The sequence below is a fragment of the Tasmannia lanceolata genome, unplaced genomic scaffold (assembly GCF_043159265.1).
Source record: "Tasmannia lanceolata isolate RefF3 unplaced genomic scaffold, GAP_Taslan_0.1 ptg000007l, whole genome shotgun sequence".
In the NCBI taxonomy this organism is placed as follows: domain Eukaryota; kingdom Viridiplantae; phylum Streptophyta; class Magnoliopsida; order Canellales; family Winteraceae; genus Tasmannia; species Tasmannia lanceolata.
In genome coordinates, this window is record NW_027518684.1 from 13,182,574 (window position 1) to 13,202,563 (window position 19,990).

The window sequence follows — 19,990 nt, forward strand, 5'->3', positions numbered from 1 at the left end:
TTGGAATATGTGAGTTGCGACTTACGACTTCTGTTTTATACATGCTCAATAATTTTAAAAAGGCCATGATCTATTTGCCACTTTTTCCCTCTAGGGGCCACTGGGGGCCACTGTCTCTGTAGGGGTACAAGTCGGGTTGGGTTGAGACCAACCCTAGCCCAATCCGAGATAGCTTTCCCTCAATCCTAATCCGACCCTCAGGTTTAGGATAGTCAAACCTAGCCGAACACCGGCCTCTAATCTCTTAACCCTAACTCAATCCATCTAACCCGAATCGGGTCAGGTTAGGTTTGGGTTCACCTAGGCCAAACAGAAAAATACAAGAAAAAATTATAACCCAAAGAAAATAAAGATAAAATTAGAGGACGGTGGTATGAGGAAATGCCAACTCAACCCACCCTGAGCCAAAATCGGGTTGAGCACGACCCAAGTTGCACCCCAAAGTGTCTTGTAGTGTTGACCCATTAACTACATTTGTGACCCTGGCCTACCGTTGGTCCCTCTGCACCCCCGAGAGCACGTTTTTGCATGTATCTAATGCAAGTGAGGCTAGCAATGTTCTATCAGAGGTTTTGCCGAAGTCCACGTGGCGTATATGTATGCTGATGGGTGTGCTGATTTAGTGGGCCCCACATCAATCCAGTCCATTAATATCAAAGGATGATCCCAACCCTTAATCAACGGATGATCGCATAGATTAGAGAACTCCCACGTTGCATTAGAATGACCGAAAATAACTTTTAAAATACGGCAGACAGCACCGTACACCATACGCCTCACCCGCTTCTTATCTTATCTCACACGCGCAGTGCGTATTTTAGCGTTACGCAGTTCGATTAAAGATTTTTAATTATCCCATTAGCTGTTATTCCTTCTCCGATCCAGAAACCTCCAAAACCCCAACCTGTTTTTTTCGCTCTTTCAACCCCTATCTGCAACTTTTGTATCTCTAAAGCTTCCAGATCTTCATAAACTCAGAACTTCTTTCCTTCTCAGCCGTTGATTTCTCGCCGAAGTTCTGTTTGGTGTCTTATTTCGTGGAAAATGGCACTGGATGGGGACTGTAACTGATGAGTCTCCTTAGACATGGATATCGTGAAATGGACGGTGAGGATTTCGTGATTGGTTTCAGATTAGGGTTTCTGCAATGGCTGGGGTTCCTCAGAGTTGGGGATCTTACAAGGGCATGTCCTCTGATAACATCACGGGTTTGATTTTGGCGCTTTCTTCCAGTTTTTTCATTGGCGCTAGTTTTATCGTTAAAAAGAAGGGATTGAAGAAGGCTGGGGCTTCGGGAATTAGGGCAGGTAATGTGATAAAACCCTAGCATGAAGAATTTTTTTTTTCCCGTTGTAATTTGATTTCTTTTCGATAATTAGGGCTGGTAATTGGATAAACCCTAGCATGAATATTCTCTCTTTTTTTTTCCGTTGGAATTTTATTTCTTTTCGGGAATTAGGGCTGGTAATAGGCTAAACCCTAGCATGAAGCATCTCTTGTTTCCGTTGTAATTTTATTTCTTTTGGATGTTGTGAAATTTAGTTTAGTTGGGGGGAATTTCTGAAATTGGTGGTCTTGCTTTTGCGTCTCTGATACGTACATGTTATGGCGTATATGATGTAGTTACAAAGTAATGTAGATATAGTAGATTTTTGTGTGTTAGTAGTTACTTATTATGTGTCATGTGAATGGGTAAATGGGTTGGTGATGCGGCACACCTTTTTTGTTTGTATGTTTGTATTTATGAAGTTGTATCATAATGGAAATGTATGAATTTGCAACCAAAAATAGAATCTTATGTTTCGGAAGAGTTATGGTTCCTCTCAAATTGAACCGTTATGAGGTCCAGTTGCCTTGAATCACCTATCTCCTCTCTTCTTCTATCTTTTTCTTTGTTTATTTGTTCTAAGGCCAATTAGGCATGTAACAGTCTCGATGGGTTTCTCCGGATAGAGCTGTGAATGGGGTTTCCACTTTCCAGTAGTTTTTTTTTTTTTTTTTGGGATCTATTGAGTTGGGGAGATTGACTGATTGATGACTTTGTTAAATAAGCTGCATTTTGTTGAACTGTAATGCCACGAGTGTGGCCTTTTCAATACATGATAGTGTTTTGAAAAGCATGCTTCAATATGTTACCCTGACACTTCCATATGGGTCCTTGTACATTTCTTACACTCCAATCTTTCTGGAAATGCATATACCTCTGTTCTAACTTCTAACTGGATGTGGAGGGAGGGGATTTTATGGTACTGTTTAACACACTGGCTAGAGTGATGAGACACCAAACGACTCCATTGTAGAATGGTCCAGAATCCAGATCTCCTTTAACCCTAAAGTAAAGTTCAGTGCCCCATTTTAATTCTTTTGAACAAACTTGTAAACCACTTCGATTGGGCACTTTTTATCCCTTGTTTGGGTGTCTCGTATTAAGTTGTCATTTGATAGGAGAGTTTCATTCTTCTAGTCTCTCAGTAGCTCTATATTGCATCTAAGGTAGTCTTTAATAAAGTTGTAACAATGAAATTGCTTCTATGGTAAGTTTACAAAAAATAAAGGCTATACACTCTGTGCATGATTCATGCTCAAGTTTGTTCAGTTTCAATTAATATAACATCAATTTAGTGGGATGCCAATTCTCTATGGTAGCATTTGTTTGCATGTAAAAGTCTTGCCAATGAAATAGATTTTCACAGATATCAGGTTGTAAGACATTTCATCAATTTTTGGGGTAAGAGGACTCCGCCCTAAATTGCACGCATCCAAACGGCCCATAAATCACCTACTATTACCTGCATCTATAAAATAAGGGTATGTGCATTTCAACTCATATGCTGCACCCTTGTTGGGGTTCAAGGGAAAGTAACATATTGAATAGTGTATGTATTATTTAGTTGAGCATCTTCTAGTAATTTGTGAGGGCTGTTGGAAAACACAGACTCAGGACTAGAAGTGGATCGATATTTGTTTTTTCTTAGGTGACAGCAATTTGAAGTGGTTTAAGGTAATGCTCACTTGCACATCACATGTGTATTTCCTTTTCGGCATATTTTGTATGGTTCATGTAGTTGTGTATGCTTTTATGTAGAAGGTCACTAAGAATGTGGCTCATTGCATGCTTTCTTTTCTTTGATGTATGCCTAATTGTCTATTCATTTCTGCTTCATTTTAAATTTCTAAGTATTGTTTTCAATCACCAGATATCACTTAAAATAATTGAATTCCTTGTGTTTTCAGGTGTGGGAGGCTATTCTTACTTATATGAGCCACTTTGGTGGGTGGGCATGATAACTAGTAAGTTTGCTCAGTTCTTTCCATTTAAACCAAACACTATTATGTGATCTTTGTGTTGCAACTTGGTTCTTATTTGCAGAATGCTAAATGTTTGTATCTTCGAGTAAGCTGACTGGTTTATATGAAGCTTGACTTGTTTGATCGTTTCGAGTAAGCCCAATTCCCAATTGGTTTATTTGTTTCTTGCATGTGGAAGTTTCAGAGAGAGATGGGTACTGGTGTTGCATGTTTTCTTGGGTGGATCAATGTCCAAGTGACCAAGACAATGATTTTTCTCATTGGTCTAATTGATAATGGTTTCAAATGATCCACCGCGATCTGCATGTCTTAGTAGGGTTTGTGTCTTGTATCATGGGCTGTGTATAAACTGTAAAAAACTGATGTAGAAGAGGTTTTTTTTTGGTCTAATTGGTAATGGTTTCAAATTATCCACCGTGATCTGTATGTATTGGCAGGGTTTTGTGTCCTGTAGGATGGACTGTGTAAAACTATAATAAACTGATGTGTAAGAGGGAGGGAGGGAGGGGAGGGGAGGGGAGGGGAGGGGGAGGAGAGAACCCAACTGGTGGGGTTTGTATTGCCTTTCATTAATTGATTACAATCCTAAACACTAACTTAAATATGAGAGGGTGTTTAGTAATTACAGAACTGCATCTACAATTAATAAACCATAATAAAATATACGTTTTTTTTTTAATGGCTACCATAATAATATGTGTTTGTACCATAATGTCAGTTATGGGATATTTCTATCAAGTACTGGGTCAGTGAGGTTTCACCCCCTTTGTGGCTCAAGTGTCATCATTTTCTCTCTCGGAGACACAGAAAGGTGATGCCAAAAGCCAGAAATTTTCCAACCCCTATTGTGCATTAATCAGCATTGCATGAAAATACAGATTGTCATCCAAACATCATTCACCAGATTACCCACTAGTCTGATAACCTTCTTTTGTATCCCTACCACAACCCAAATAGGCTGAATAAATGCTGGAATCTGTAAGAATGTTCATTTGATGAAGAGATGGTTGGGTAATTTCTATGTTTAAAGCAAATGTTAGCTAGTTGCTCCCTGCCTTAGAGATGATTGAACATGCGTATTTTGTCTGCCACGGTTGTCCAATAAAAAGCTTCCACTTGGTAAGGAATAAATAACCCTACATAATCAACGGTTGAGAGTGTTGGATATGAGCCCTGCATTGTCGATCAGTTATTTGGGATAGAGCTTTCTCGAGTTTCTTTGGGTTTGGTAGGTTCTTAGGCTGATATATTACCTCAAGACTGGTTTTGGGCACAGGGATTTTGGACTTCAGAATTTCGGAGGGTAGAACCATTCTTCTGCTAAAGATCCTTCTATCGTAGTCTTTTGGATCATAGAAATTCTTCCTGTGCCATATGAAGTGATTGTGGGCTTTAGTTGACGTTATTTTTCTTGGCTTGCCATGAAAAATAAAAAACTCAATAGCCACCAATCTTTGCAATAATGCCGCTGTTTAACAGCAGTCTACATTATTCTGTTGTTTTCACGATTTGTTTCTCTTTTAAATATAATTTTCTACTCTAGAAACTTTTGTCACATCTGGTATTATTTGCTGTTGGCCTTATTAAAGAGCTATATGACTTACAAATAGTCTTCAAAGTTTGACAGAGCCTTCTATTGCAAAAGGTGAATGCTAATTTAGTGAATGCCAATCCAACAGTGATCGTCGGAGAAATTGCTAACTTCGCAGCTTATGCATTTGCGCCGGCAATTCTTGTCACTCCTCTTGGTGCACTCAGCATAATTATCAGGCAAGAGGCCGAGTCACATGTAACTTTTCAAAAAAAAAAAAAAAAAACACCTGGCCGAGTCACATGTAGTGTATCTCTATTTTCTCTTATATTTGTATGTGTTTTAACATTCATATTGTGTTGCAGTGCCGCACTCGCACATATAATTTTACGGGAAAAGCTCCATGTTTTCGGTGTTCTAGGATGTGTTCTCTGTGTTGTGGGGTCGACAACAATTGTTCTGCACGCTCCTCAAGAGCGCGAGATTGAGTCGGTGAAGGAAGTATGGGATCTTGCTACGGAGCCAGGTATTGATTTTTTTTTTGCGGGGCACCTAAATCTATTATCAACAACTCATGTAACCAGAATAATTTTCTTAAATAATACCAAATTTACATGTTTAACTCAAATATTCAAAATTTTCTTTTGGGCAGGTTTTAAACATATTGAACTAAGTGGTTCTACATGTCTTCTGCAGCTTTTCTTTTCTATGCAGCTACAATAATAGCAGCAGCTCTTATACTTGTATTCCATTTTATCCCCCAGTATGGGCAGACACATATAATGGTGCCCATTGGTGTTTGTTCACTCGTAGGTTCTCTGTCGGTATGTAATTTATCACTAAGAAGAACTCTATTTTATTTTTATTCCTTGGATGCTAGTAGTTTTTTCCTTTTTAGTAGTAATTTAGCGTACTCTTGACAGGTTATGAGTGTCAAAGCACTTGGAATTGCTTTGAAGTTGACATTTTCTGGAATGAATCAGTTAATATACCCCCAAACATGGGCTTTCGCCATAGTTGTAGCCATCTGCGTGATCACTCAAATGAACTATTTAAACAAGGTAATGGGTATTCTTGTATTTTGCTGCACTTCATTTGCTTTTTTCGTACAAACAAAATATGAGGGTTTCTGATGATTTATTTTGCTGTCTTGAATAGTTGAAAGTAGAGGATGTGTTCCTGTTCCCGTATGTGGATGGTTTTTCTCATAGCTATCAAATACTGTAATTATTTTGTAGCTTCTATTTGCACCTGTACTTATCAAATTGTGATCATAACCAATGTTCTGAAAAATGCGTTTGAATTACTGATCGAATTGAGGTCATAACCAATGTTGTGAAAAATATCTTTGCATTGTAAATCATTGTATTTAATTTGATTCATTAGCCATAAACTTGGTTTTAGTTAGTTTTTTATCATGAGAGAGTTGTTTAGTTCTTTTATTCGAGATTTATTTTTATGTTCAGTCATAATTTTTATTTATCCTAGACATGGGGGCTGTCCACACAACATATGGCCCACATTTCTACCCTTTTATCCAAGCCCACACATTACTAATGCAAAGCACAAACTTACTAATTTTAGTTTGCTTGTGGAGTTTCTATGTTTCATATTTGCATTTTAATTGCAGGCCCTTGATACATTCAACACAGCAGTTGTATCTCCAATATACTACGTGATGTTTACATCCTTAACCATTCTGGCTAGTGTCATCATGTTTAAGGTAATCTTTTCTTCCGAATAAATCTGTGAATGCTCAACTGGTTCTTGCTTGGCTGAGATTTTAAGATTGTGTTTGATTAAGAATGACCTTATTGAATTCTGCATGGTTTGGCTGAATGTATGCCATTATGTGCATAAATATCTATGTTTTCTGTGAATTTACAACTTTAGCCAGAAACTGAGTGTACCTTGGTAGTTCGATCAAAGAACCCAAAAAAGTGCAAATAGAACCAGTGACAGGCCATTTTTTTACTTCTTCAAGTCATTGGTGAAAATATAAAATTATGAATAATCATATAAAGAATGTGCCTTTTTTTCTCGCTCCATTCAAAGTGGGAGTGGATTCAGGTATAGGTGCAGGGAAAGTCTGTGATTAAATAATAATAAATGATTTAAAGCATGTATTTATATTTTCCAACATATAGAGAATTTCTACTAATTTTGTTTATAGAACTATTTAGAGTTTAGATTGAAAATAGTGAAATCTGCAATAAAACAAATGTAATCAAGTTAAGATTGTTCTTGGTGCATCATGATTGAGGTAGTTTCTGGTAGTAGCAGGTGATGTAGAAGGGATCACCAAAATTTCACAGTTATGAAATTTCAGCTACTCACAAAGAAGGTGATTCAATTCCCACAAGCAAAAATCCCACAAGGTCTCAAATCTCACAAATTCAATAACAATTGCACCATGCCTTGGGGTTGGGCATTTGGTTTTCAATTCGGGCGTTTGGTTTTCAAAGAAACTTGGAAATTTGGGTGATTTAGGGTTATTGGGAAATAGATTTGGGAATAGGGGTGAAAAGGATGGGAGTTCCCCTGCATGGTCTTCGGAAAATTTTTGAAGGTTGGAAAGATGATCTGAAACCTTGCATCTCTAGACTACTCCAGCCAAGGATTGAAGAAAGCACATGTGCGAGTTTTGATGTCCCTTTCTGCCCAAACTAAATGAATCTTCCTCTCTCTATTTGGGCTTGAAATCCCCAAAATGTAGGAGAGATGGCTCCGTCTCGGGTGTGGTCGTCATTGTGATAAATAAAAGGCTTCGATACTTAAAAAAAAAAAAGCTTAAGGAATGGATTAAGGATGACAATCGGGAAATGACGACTATGAAGCCAAGACTGCTATCTCAATTGCAGGGAAAAGGAGGGACCGATTGATTAGGGAGAAGTGGAATGTCCATGAACAATTGAGGATGAGTATAATTGTCTCTTAATTCAAGAGGAGATCCAATGGAGGCAAAGTGGCTAAAAGAGAGAGATAAGAACACAACTTGTTGTCATGGTTAGCTCCATTCAAGTAGGTAGACGACATCAGATATGAGGATAAGAAATCCATCATTAAGGAAATTGTAAAATCCTATCAAGAGCTCTACTCGACGCAGAAGAGGGCGTGGGGGTGGGGGTGGGGGGTTTAAGATCTAAAGGTGTGACCTTTAGTTCCATTGATTATTAAGATAGAATTGCCTTAGAAAAGCCTTTTGATGAAGAAGAAATCAGGGGTGCTTTATTTTCATTGAGTAGGGATCGTACTTAAGGGCTGGACGGTCTCTACTTAGCTTTTTTCCAATACTGTTGGGATTTCATTAATAGTGATATCTGTGCATTTTTTAAGGAGTTCTATGAGGGTTTGGTGTTGGACAAAAGTACATGAGCCACTTTCGCAGTTCTTAATACCAAGATTAAAGGGTTTGGTGTTGATATGCTGATTTTAGGTAATTTAGTTGGACCGTGATGAATTGAACAAGATTAGAAGGGTTGCGGCAGACGCCGTATTCATGGCATATCGACTAATACTTGGAAAAATCATTCATTTTAGATCAAAGGGAGATATTTCCAACTTTGTATGTCCGCTCTGTTGGATCATCTTCTTCCAACCAGAGTATTGAAATTCCTCTTGAACACCTTCAAAGCATCCCAGTTTCGTTGTCTCACTGATGTGTCTTAAGAAAGACTGCTTGTAGGCATGCAAATAAAATTCTGATAAATTACAACGAAAATTCCGACATGCCCTTAGGACGATTTTTATGCAAGGAGTTGTTCAATGAGGTATTTAGATGTTCATGTGATTTAAGTTTTCAAATTCATGTTGTATATTTTGCATAATTTAAATAGAAGTAACTCATATAAACATACGTGCTAATAACAGGATCACCACTTTACAGAGTGTCATGAACCGCCAAGAAATCATATCTATTTTAATGTTCACCAGCATGCTAAGCTTATAATACAAATCAATCCGCTCGAGTCTCTTTTATTTGGTGAAATAGAAAATAAGATTTGGATGTGAAGACGGTGTATCAAATGTGAGGAGGGCATGATTTAAATCCCTAGACGTAGAGTGATCTCCAAAGAAGCCCTTCGCTTGTCGTTTGAGAAGTTCCTCGACCTTAGCTTTTCAAACCACTCTTCTTATGTCTGCAAGAATATCCACAAACAATGCATCGATTTCTATGGGTACGATTTTACTATTAGTCGTATCTCCTATTGTTTTATTGTACTGATTTGCTTAGATTATTATGCCCCATAATATCTGTGGATAATGAAAAGATTGGGCTCCATGGTTACCATGTTTGAATATTCTTCAGTTGAGATATACAATGTACGTATGCCACTGTTAGTTTTGGAGTTTGACAATCCAAATGTACAAGAGTCTCTGTCTATAAGGAATAATGGATATACAAGCATAATTGCATGGACTCTAGCTTCATTGGAGCATCAAAATAATTTGATTGAAAACATTGCTGAAATTAGTCTATCTGTTTGAAAGAGTAAATATTCAATAGCATGCAACTGTCCAAAATAATTTTATAATCTTCAAAGCAAATGTTGTCCAAGCGAACGTCATTATATCCATTCTCTTATAAGTTGTAACAAGTGAGATCCTCAAGATGGGAAGAGCAAAGTTTTTTTCGCAAAGAAATTGGATGAAAGATTTATTGCGAAGGAGATTCAAAAAATTGACTCCAGAGAGCCCAACATGCCTTGCGAAAATTCTAGGTATGTATTAGGTATATTGTCTTTTTAAGTTTTATTTACTTCTTTAACTTTGTAATTGAAATACTTTTTGAACTTGTGGTCATCCTTGTTTGAATTTATTTTTACTGTAGGTTATATCCCACAAACTGGTAGGAAAGAATTAAAAAAGAATTTGGTGGTAATGTAGAATCTTTTCTTTGGGCGAGAGTGTTAGGTAGAACAAGAAAATAAAATTGCAGAGGAAATACAACTCGGATGGAACATTTCAATTAAGGACAGAAAGATTGACACAGCTAGCAAGATGAGAGAACAGAATCTGAGGGACTGGGTATGCAGCAGATGTCGATTCCTGAATTTCAGGTTTAGGGTAATCTGCCTCAGATATGGTAGACAGTGGTCCACCGTAGTTAAAGAGGCCAACCCTAACAAGGGCAGGTGTAATTCTATCACCTGAAGTATACAGTAAGGGATATAAAAGGTAATGGGTAGCTTTTTTCGCCTTAAACAATGCCCAGATGCTCAATAATCAAAGAGCTCATTATAATGCTTGGGTATTGAGTATCCAAGCCAAAACGCACATTGCCAACTGCAAAAGATTCTTCATCAACACCAAATTCTTTTTCAATTATTTCCTACCAGTTTGTGGAATTGTAACCTGTAGTAAAAAATCAATTCAAACAAGGATGACCACAAGTTCAAAAAGTATTTCAATTAGAAACTTAAAGAAGTAGATAAAACTTTAAAAGACAATATACCTGATATGCCTAGAATATTCGCAAGGCATTTTGGGCTCTCTAGAGTCAAAGATTTAGAAATGTACTCAATATACGGTTCAACAAACTTCAAAAAAGATTTGAATTCAATTTCCTGGATCTTCTTTGCAATAAACCTTTCATTCAATGTCTTTACGAAAAAAACTTTGCGCTTTCCACCTTGAGGATCCCACTTGTTACAACTTATGAGAGAATGGATACAATGATGTTCGCTTGGACAACATTTACTTCGAAAATTATAAAATTATTTTGGATAATTGCATGCTACTGAATATTTACTCTTTCCAACAGATAGACTAATTTCAGCAATGTTTTCAATCAAATTATTTTGATGCTCCAATGAAGCTAGATCCCATGCAATTATGCTTATATATTCATCATTCTTCATAGACAGAGACTTTTACATTTGGATTGTCAAACTCCAAAACTGGCGGTGGCATACGTGCATTGTATATCTCAACTGAAGAATATTCAAGCATGGCAACCATGGAACCCAATCTGTTAATTATCCATAGATATTAGGGGGCATAATAATCCAGGCAAATCAGTACAAGAAAACAATAGGAGATAGGACTAATAGTATAGTCGTACCCAAAGAAATAGATGCATTGTTTGTGCAAATTCTTGTAGACATAAGGAGAGTGATTTGAAAAGCCAAGGTAGAGGAACTTACCAAATGACAAGCGATGACTTCTTTGGAGACCACTCTACGTCTAGGGATTGAAATCATGCCCTCCTCATCACATTTAATATACCGTCTCTACATCCAAATCTTGTTTTCTATTTCACCAAGTAAAGGAAACTCAAGCCGATTGATTTGTATTATAAGCTTATCATGCCGGTGAATATAACAATAGACATGATTTCTTGGCAGTTCATGACACTCTGTACAGTGGTGACCCTGTCATTAACACTTGGGTTTGTATGAGTTACTTCTATTCAAATTATGCAAAATGTACTACATGAATTTGAAAACTTAAATTACATGAACATCTAAATACCTCATTGAACAACTCCTTGCATAAAAATCGTCCTAGGGGCATGTCGAAATTTTCGTAGTAATTTATCAGAACTTTATTTGCATGCCTTCAAGCAGTCTTTTTTAAGACACTTTGGTGCGACAACAAAACTGGGATGCTTTGAAGTTCAAGAGGAATTTCAATACTCTGGTTGGAAGAAAATGATCCAACAGGGCGGGCAGACAAAGTTGAAAATATATCCCTTTGATAAAAATTGAATGATTTTTTCAAGTATTAGTTGATATGCTATGAATACAGCGTCTGCCTCAACCCTTCTGATCTTGTTCAATTAATCACTGTCCAACTAAATTACCTAAAGTCAGCATATCAACACCAAACCCTTTAATCTTGGTATTAAGAATTGTGAAAGTGGCTCATGTACTTTTGTCCAACACCAAACCCTCGTAGATCTCCTTAAAGAAGGCACAGATGTCACCATTAATGAAATCCCAACAGTATTGGAAGTATTGGAAAGTTAAGGTTTTAGGCAATAAGAAGGAATATTTTAGGCTCTCGAGCATATTGTTTTAGTAGAGGAAACCAAGAAAAGTAGTGAAAAAGTAGGAGAAGTGCAGATTGTTAGTAAGAAAGAAACAAGATACTTGTCTCAAGCATCTCACCAATGTAGTTTTTCTTGGCATGTCTCTGCCATCTCACCATAAAAGAAGAAGATTATGCTAGAATCATACTAGCAATCCCAAGGCGTCATACCAAAGCGATCAAGGCATCACATCTTGAAGAACAAACACAACATCCACACAAGAGAAAGCAAAACTTCAAATCTTTATTCGTTCCATCATAGCATTGCACAAAGACTCCTAAATCATTCCCGAGCATTTGCTTCCACCTTTCCTCTCTAATCCTTGATCAAACTTGCATTCCCCAGATGCTATGAAATGGGGCCCGATTCCTTTGTAAAAAAATTCTGACAAAAGAATTGCTAACTTTTGGTATCAAATATTTGACATTGATAATGTGCTTTTTTGTGCCAAGCTTCTGGCACATAGTTGACTGCTGTTGCATTGCTTAAATATTAATAAACTATGCCGTATTCTTATTAGCGTATGCATCATTTTGATTTATAATCACCGATCAGTAGTTTATTGCATGGGCTTACAAGCGTCAAATTTAAAAAACAAATAAAAATAAGAATCTGGACTAAAATCATGAGAAATATGCTATGATCACCAAAATGCTATGGGCACGTTTGGCCATCATGATTTTTGTCCTGGAATATTAGCTTACGCAATGGTGAGGGAGGCTAGGAGAGAGATAGACTGAGAAGAGGGTAAGAAAAGCCTGAAAAACTAGGAAATAAAAAACTCTACCCAAAATATGATCGATTTTTCCTTGTTTTTAGCCACTTCTCACCCCTTACTCATTCGTGCCCTCTCAAGTCTCTCTTCCCACCTGCACTACGCTCTCTCACCACTTGGAGAAACTAATTTATCATGAAAAAACTTTCATGGTTGCTCGACATGGCCTAAGAGTGTGCATTACTACAGCTCAATGAACCTATCAAACTCTGGCAAATTTCCTGTGTTAAAATCACATGGTTAAACATCCAAAAATTCTCCCTAAATCATTGAAAAGAATTTGTGATATTCTTCCATGCAGTGGACCAGTGACTGATCTAAAGGGTGGCTAGCTAGTTATATATTTTCTTTCAGCAGATTAACAACTCTTGATTTGCCTCACCGTGTCATTCTACCTTCCTGATCAGGACTGGGACAGACAAAGTCCTTCTCAAATTGTCACGGAGATGTGTGGGTTTGTGACAATCCTTTCTGGTACTTTTCTTCTCCACAAAACCAAGGACTTGAGTGATGGTATGTTGTGCTGCTACTTGTTTTATTTCATTTCTCTAGTTTTGAATGGCGGATCAAGATTGCTGTTGCACCCTTGTGTAGGTCTTTCACCATCTCAATCCATGCGTCTACCTAAGCACGCAAATGAGAACGGCTTTTCCCACGAAGACATTCCTCTGAAGTGCCAAGAATCCTCTCGGTCGCCATGACGTCTTCTTTGTTCATCAAATTCATGCTTTGGGGAGCCTCTGCCATCATCATGCATTTCTTATTCCTTTTGGATGGAACAAAAAAAAGAGGGTTTTTTGGCTGCCCATATGAAGCAATTGCTTATCCCCTCTACTAGACATCAGAAAATGTAAGTGGATCACATTGGCCATATACTGTATATCTGAGCTTCAATTGCCAAGAAAGCAAGAACAGAGCTCTTTCTTTTTAGGGCGTTTCACACTCTGTGGGGTTGAACTTTGATTTATTATATAGTGTGCAGTTCATTTGTCGAGGGGAAGATCCTTTGTAAGATGCTGGAAAGACGAGTTATTTAGCAAAGTAAATCAAGTTATATTATGTGTTAACCATGAGTCTATTTTTCTCACTAAGCAATCAAGCAGCAAGAATTATCAGAGTAAAAGAGGTGATCTGAAATCTGTTGTGCCGGTGCTGATTTTCGCTGCAGCGGGGATCCGGCAGGAAGGAGCTTTAGAATACCTCACAAGATATCTCTGTTTTTTTTGGTGAGACAGAACTATTTTATTCTAAACAACTCCTCTACGGTGGTCTCTTTTTAACTCCTTAAAACATTTGGACTATTTCTCGATCTGTGCGTGCTATCATTAGGCAGGGGCCATGCCAGTCTTCTGTGTATCCTAATTTTATGGGATGTTTCCAAGAGATTAAAGCCATGTTTGGCAGGCAAGAAAGTTTTTTCCATTGAATTTTAGTTTTTCAAGTGGTGGAAGAGAGAGGGGGCAAGGGAGTGGGAGAGGGAGGTATTAAGAGGCTATGATTGAAGAGATTAAGGCCATGTTTGGCAGGCATGAAAATTTTTTCCATTGAATTCTAGTTTATCAAGTGGTGGAAGAGGGGCAAGGGAGAGGGAGGGATTGAGAGGCTATGATTGAGGAGAGCGTGAAAAGTGGCTGAAAAACAGGAAAAAGAAAAACTCATACTCAAAATGAAGTTTTTTGTCTTCCTTATTTTTCCACCATCTTCTCACTCATACCCAATCAATTCTCTCCCTCTCCCACTTTTCTATCCCTCTCTTAACATTTCTTAATCTAATATTCTATGAAAAAAAAATTCATGGTTGCCAAACATGGCCCAAGGGTCTCTTTGGATGCCCACCATCACCGTATCTCATCTGCAAATAGGATTATTTACAAATGGGACATTAAGGCCTCTTTGGAAGCCACAAACTACATTATTTCTAAAACTATTATAATAATTATTGGGATTTGCTAGGGAGCATTGCAGTCAAATGATTAAGTCAAAATCTGAGCCAGTGTGTCTCCTCTCACATGCAACATCCCATCATCGAAATGCCTTCTGTGACGGTCCCTAGCAAATGCCATCATTATTTGCATATAATCATATTTAACTTCAAAATCATTTGCATATAAGAATATTATATAAATAATATTTAGAGCTATATGTGCAAGGTTCATGTAGCCAGGAAGCATAGCAATATGATCCGCCAAATGAGTTGTTCTTTTTGGATAAAGCACCACTCCAGCCTAATTACTCACAAAACGTTCCTCATTAATCTAAGTTGTTGAGTGTCCACTTATGGTTTCTTTTCTGAATTACTTTCTTTGAAAAGATTGCTGGACATACCATGCTAATGAGTTCTGTTGATCCTCTTTGAAAAGGACCACTGTAATTAGGAGTGGACCCACCCAATATAGAGTTCTTCCACTTCATTCCTTCTGAACTTTTGTTTTGTTTTCGTTTTTTTTTTTAATGTTTAGCTGGTCATAGCTTTTGATCCTTGCAATCACCATCTTGGTATCTCTCCTTCTTTCAATCTAATAAAATCTACCATTATTCAAAAAAGAAAAAAGGAACACCAGAATTAGCGAGGGACCACGGAGGTTGAACCTTTTTCTAGCCCATGCCACCTTTTGGAACAGTTGTGAAGAATATCCATCATAGGCAGCAAGGACTGTTAGGGACTTATCCAAGTCTACAGCCTTTTTTATATGGTTTCTGAGCAATTAAAAATCCAATCAATAGTCTTCAGATTCTCTATCATATGATGTCTATGATATGAGATCTCAATCACCTTCTCATTTTCTTATCTGTCGAGAAAGGAGGACCATCTGTGTCCTACCAAGACACCTGACTTTGTGAATATAGTTGAAAATTGTCTACTACTCCATTGAGATATGCTAATCCAAATTAATTTCAAGAGACATTCACTATCAAAGGTCCAAGTCTTATGGTCCACATTAGAATAGATTTTTTATCTTGATTTTTCTATTGGAGGAAGATGGGTTAGGCAGAAGTCCAACCTCCTCTTAAATACCTTCTAGTGAATACCATGGAAGGGAAATGATATTTCCGCCCCATTTTGTTTGTTCGGTTTTTACTGAAATTTTTTATCTTGATTTTGCTATTGGAGAAGTTGGGTTAGGCAGAAGTGTTTTACTTTTTTTCCTAAAAATGAAATCATTTTGGGGAAAAAAAGACAAACAAAAGGGTGTGGAAATGCTGTTTATGGAAAGACATACAAAAGGGGGTTGAAATGCTGGAAAAGTGGGTGGAAATGTCATTTCCCACTATCTAATTAGTTTTGTCATTAACTTTGGATCGAAGCGATCCGAGCCCTTGAACGTGACGTAAAAGCATTATCAAAAGTCATGGATGATCTGATCCAAAGGCTCAGATAGTCCATTCAGACATCTCCCTTATTAATGATACAAATGACAATAGTTTGCCCAAAGAATGATCTCCCCCTAATTATAGCCGTTGTTTGTGTGTTTGGGTTGGGAAGGAATTCATAATCCAACGGATTATTCACACCTACCACTTTAGGATGTCTTTTTCAAAATCAATTGTGTAAGACACTCTCTATTGCCCCGGGAATCCAGTGGTAGATGAGATGTCCCAACTGCCATGAAAGTGAAAATTTTGAGAACCATGGAAACCCAATTCCCCACACCTCCATATTTTATAAAACCCAACAAGCTAGGAAAAAACTATCATATGAAGAAGTAATGACACCAACCTGTTTTCTCAATTCTTAACACCCCTTTGTAGATCAATAAGCAACACTTACAGGTTGAGATGATGAGGGAAGAAGGCGTAAATTCAGATGATTTTACCTTCCCAGTAATCGCAGACCATAATTCAGCTTTCGCTTCACAGGTTTCACCACTTCTTTCTGGTATGTATCTTACTACAGTTTCAGATTGTCAACAATATGGAGATGCAAAAACTGTATCTAGAGGAGGTCTATTCATAACAGAAATAACCCATCAAGGAAAAGATTTTTCAAAACCAATAACTGGTACTTCATTTAGAGGGCTTGAATTGTCCCACAACAGGCAAGAGAATTCTGTCAATAATGAAGAGACAATGGATATGTTGTGGGAAGATTTCAATAATGGTGATTTGGGTCTGGCTACTTTTGATAAAAGAGAAATGGACGGTTCGATTTGTGCTCTCTCAGATTCGGCGATCTGTTCGGAATCTGATATTGATGCTGAGATGGGTGAGATGTGTTGTGTACAAGCCTTGAAGGTATCCAAAAGAAATAGTATGCTTCCCAATAGAAGAACAAGTTGGGTTGTGATTTTGAAGGTTTTGAAGAAGCTTTTCTTGCTTCACAACTCTCACTATTCTAAAAAAACATGAGAGATGCATTGTTAGAAAGCTAATTAGATTACTTCTTCTAAGAAGAAGACATGATATACTTTATTGTAATATAGATATGTATAGATAAATCAAAAGCTTTAGAGCTCTAGTCTTTGAAAAGTATCAATTTATACATCTGCATCGACTCTGTTTTTATGGAATTCTTGATGTGAACTTGATTTTTTTTATTCATATCCTAGACAACACAGTTCAATTAAAGTAAAGCATCTTCACATTCATATCATTGGAATTTTAATGAGAGGATTTTAAGGAGATTAGCTTCAGGTGGCCAAAAGTTAGCTTTAGAGATTGGTCGTGAATTTGGTTAAGAGATTGGGAAATATTAAAAGATTCAGAAGCTGATGAAAATTGGAGGGCTTAGAGTTTTTGGAAAAATGTTGCTATGGTCAGTAAGGCTGCAAACGAGCTGAGCTTTGGGGGTTCGTGCTCGGCTTGCTTAGTTTGAACAAAAGGCTCGAGTTCGCCTCGGTCATGACGAGCTTAATATCATAGGGCTCGAGCTCGGCTCGCAAAATATTTAACCAAGCTCGAGCCTGGCTCTGCTCGGCTCATCAAATGGAATGAACCGAGCTTGAGCTCCTTATCAAGTTCGGCCTCGGGAATTTACAACTCCAAACGCATTCCAAGAACATGATATCAAACAAATGCCATTTTCCACTCTAACTTTGATTGGGTTAGGATGATCCTATAGGGCTGATTTTTGGCACACACCCTATCCATGGAAAGGGCTGATTTTTGGCACACACCCTATCCATGGAAGGGCCTTCCAAATGACCGTTTTGGATCCCCAAAAATTGTGAGCAACATGTGTTTTTGAGCATGTGCTTAGATAAAAGATAAGTTTATCTAAGCACGTGCTTAGAAACACTTCTCTCTCTCTCATATATATATATATATATATATATATATATATATATATGAGAGAGAGAGAGAGGGGGAGGAAATGGGTGTGCGGTCGACCGCATATAAGGTTATATGCGGTCGACCGCATATAAAGTTATATGCGGTCGAGGACCCAAACACATGAGTCCCACATTTTTGTGGTGATCAAAACCATTCATTTGCAAGGCCCCATCATAGATAGGGTGTGGACAAAAAATCAGCTCCATTGGATCATCCTAACCCCTCCAAAAAGTGGAGGGCAAAAATGGGCAGATTTGTGGCAAACGGTGTTTGTCCATTTTGCCCTCCACTTTTGGATGGGTTAGGATGATTCTATGGAGCTGATTTTTTGTGCACACCCTATCTATGTAAGGGCCTTGTAAATAAATGATTTGAATCATCCTAACAATGTGGGCCCACATGGGCTTTGGGCCCTCGACCGCACCTAAGCTTGATGTGGTCGAGCGCACAATCTTATTCCTCATATATATATATATAAGGAAAACGTTAGTGCGCGCTCACCATTTTTTGTGCGCTTAAGTGGTTATAACGCCTCTCATCAACTCCTGTATGTGGGACCCAAACATTTAAGCAAATGAGATGCATTAGAACCACTTAAGCGCACCAAAAAAATGATGCGCTTAAGCGTAACAACACTTCTCTCTCTCTCTCTCTCTCTCTCTCTCTCTCTCTCTCTCTCTCTCTCTCTCTCTCTCTAATATATGAGCATGCATTTGCTGCGCTCAAGCACAGAAACAGGGTGGGGCCACATTTTGGGTGGGATCCAAAGCATTCATTTGATGGGCCCTTTCATGGGTAGAGTGTCCACCAAAAATCAGCTCCATTGGATCACCTTAGGGTGTCCATTTGTGGGACAAAAAATTGACAGATTTGTGGACAAACAGTATTTGTCCATTTTTGGCGCCACAAATGGACACCCATTGGATAGCTGATTTTTGGTAGGCCCCCCATCCATGATGAGGCCTTCCAAATGAATGCTTAGGATCACCCCCCCCCCCCCCAATGGCCCCACCCCCTGTTTCTGTGCTCGAGTGCAGCTAAGCCTAGCTGCGCTCGAGCGCAGCAACCCTTTTCTCATATATATATATATATATATATATATATATATATATATAACGAACATAATCCGAGCTTTAAAGCTCGGATTGGCTCGGGTTGTTTATGAACAGAGCCTAAAAAGTTCATGAGCTTGTCCAAGCCGAACTATACAAAGCTCGAGTTCGGCTCGTTTCTTTGACGAGCCTAATTTTTAGGCTCGAGTTTAGCTCGTTTAGTAAACGAACGAGCCCGAACCGAGCTTTTAATGAGCCGAACCCAAACACTTTCGTGATTTGGCTCAGTTCGTTTGCTGCCCTAACTCGGTTTAAAGGGATTGGGTAGCATGGACAGATTTTTGGAGTTGGCTTGTGGAAAGTGGAGTTTAGGAGGATATACTTGGAGAGGATTTTAATTAGAAAGACATATTCGAATGGGTAATGGAGGAATGCTAGTCTTTAGGATTATTAAAGGTATAGCCTAGTTGCCATTTTAAGGGAATTTCTTGGAATTCCTAATAAAGCTAGCCAATTGCTTTCTTCAAATATTAGGAATCTATCCTAATAGGGAAATGAGTATGGGACGTCCAACCACTCGCAAAATTTCTAAAATTTCTCACGTTTGTGAAACTTTAGAATTTGGTTGTAAATAATTCCTCTACTTTTCCATTCTCATTAGACTAGGAGTAGGAGTTGTACTCACTCCAAGAGTAGTGTTCGTCTAGCCTTCTCCAATATTAAGGCTTGTTGTTACAATTAGAGGAACCTAGTGGTGAAATCTTAAGATTCCCCTTGTTGAGATAGTGAAAATCGTGAGTTAATGGAATTGCAACTGGACAGTAACAAAAGCAATAAGAAGGGGTTTTGTGTTTTTCTCTTTTCCGTCGGATTTGGGTTAGCTTTCTATTGGGTGGATGGATTTCAACCATCTTCAGGTTAAAGTGACCGGATGCATAAAAAAATAAAATTCTTAAGCTTTTTGGTTTCCAAAAATTCCTTGGGATTTTCTATTCTGTTGAAAATAGAAAAGAAAGCAG

The 19,990-nt window shown here is 38.0% G+C and overlaps 1 protein-coding gene and 1 non-coding gene across 2 annotated transcripts; one reads left to right on the forward strand and one right to left on the reverse strand.

Annotated features, from left to right (window-relative positions):
• Positions 1-862: 862 nt before the first annotated feature.
• On the forward strand, positions 863-13,715 carry LOC143881973 (putative magnesium transporter NIPA4). Its single transcript, XM_077385337.1, has 9 exons — positions 863-1,307; positions 3,235-3,291; positions 4,989-5,079; positions 5,206-5,366; positions 5,537-5,664; positions 5,764-5,901; positions 6,471-6,563; positions 13,056-13,161; positions 13,243-13,715. Exons 1-9 carry the CDS (start codon positions 1,148-1,150, stop codon positions 13,347-13,349), a joined length of 1,041 nt encoding a protein of 346 aa, XP_077241452.1. The 5' UTR covers positions 863-1,147; the 3' UTR covers positions 13,350-13,715.
• Positions 13,716-13,935: 220 nt separating this feature from the next.
• Positions 13,936-14,040, reverse strand: LOC143882373 (U6 spliceosomal RNA). The gene has a single exon (XR_013252213.1). It is a non-coding gene; the product is annotated as a U6 spliceosomal RNA (small nuclear RNA).
• Between the last annotated feature and the right edge of the window lie 5,950 nt (positions 14,041-19,990).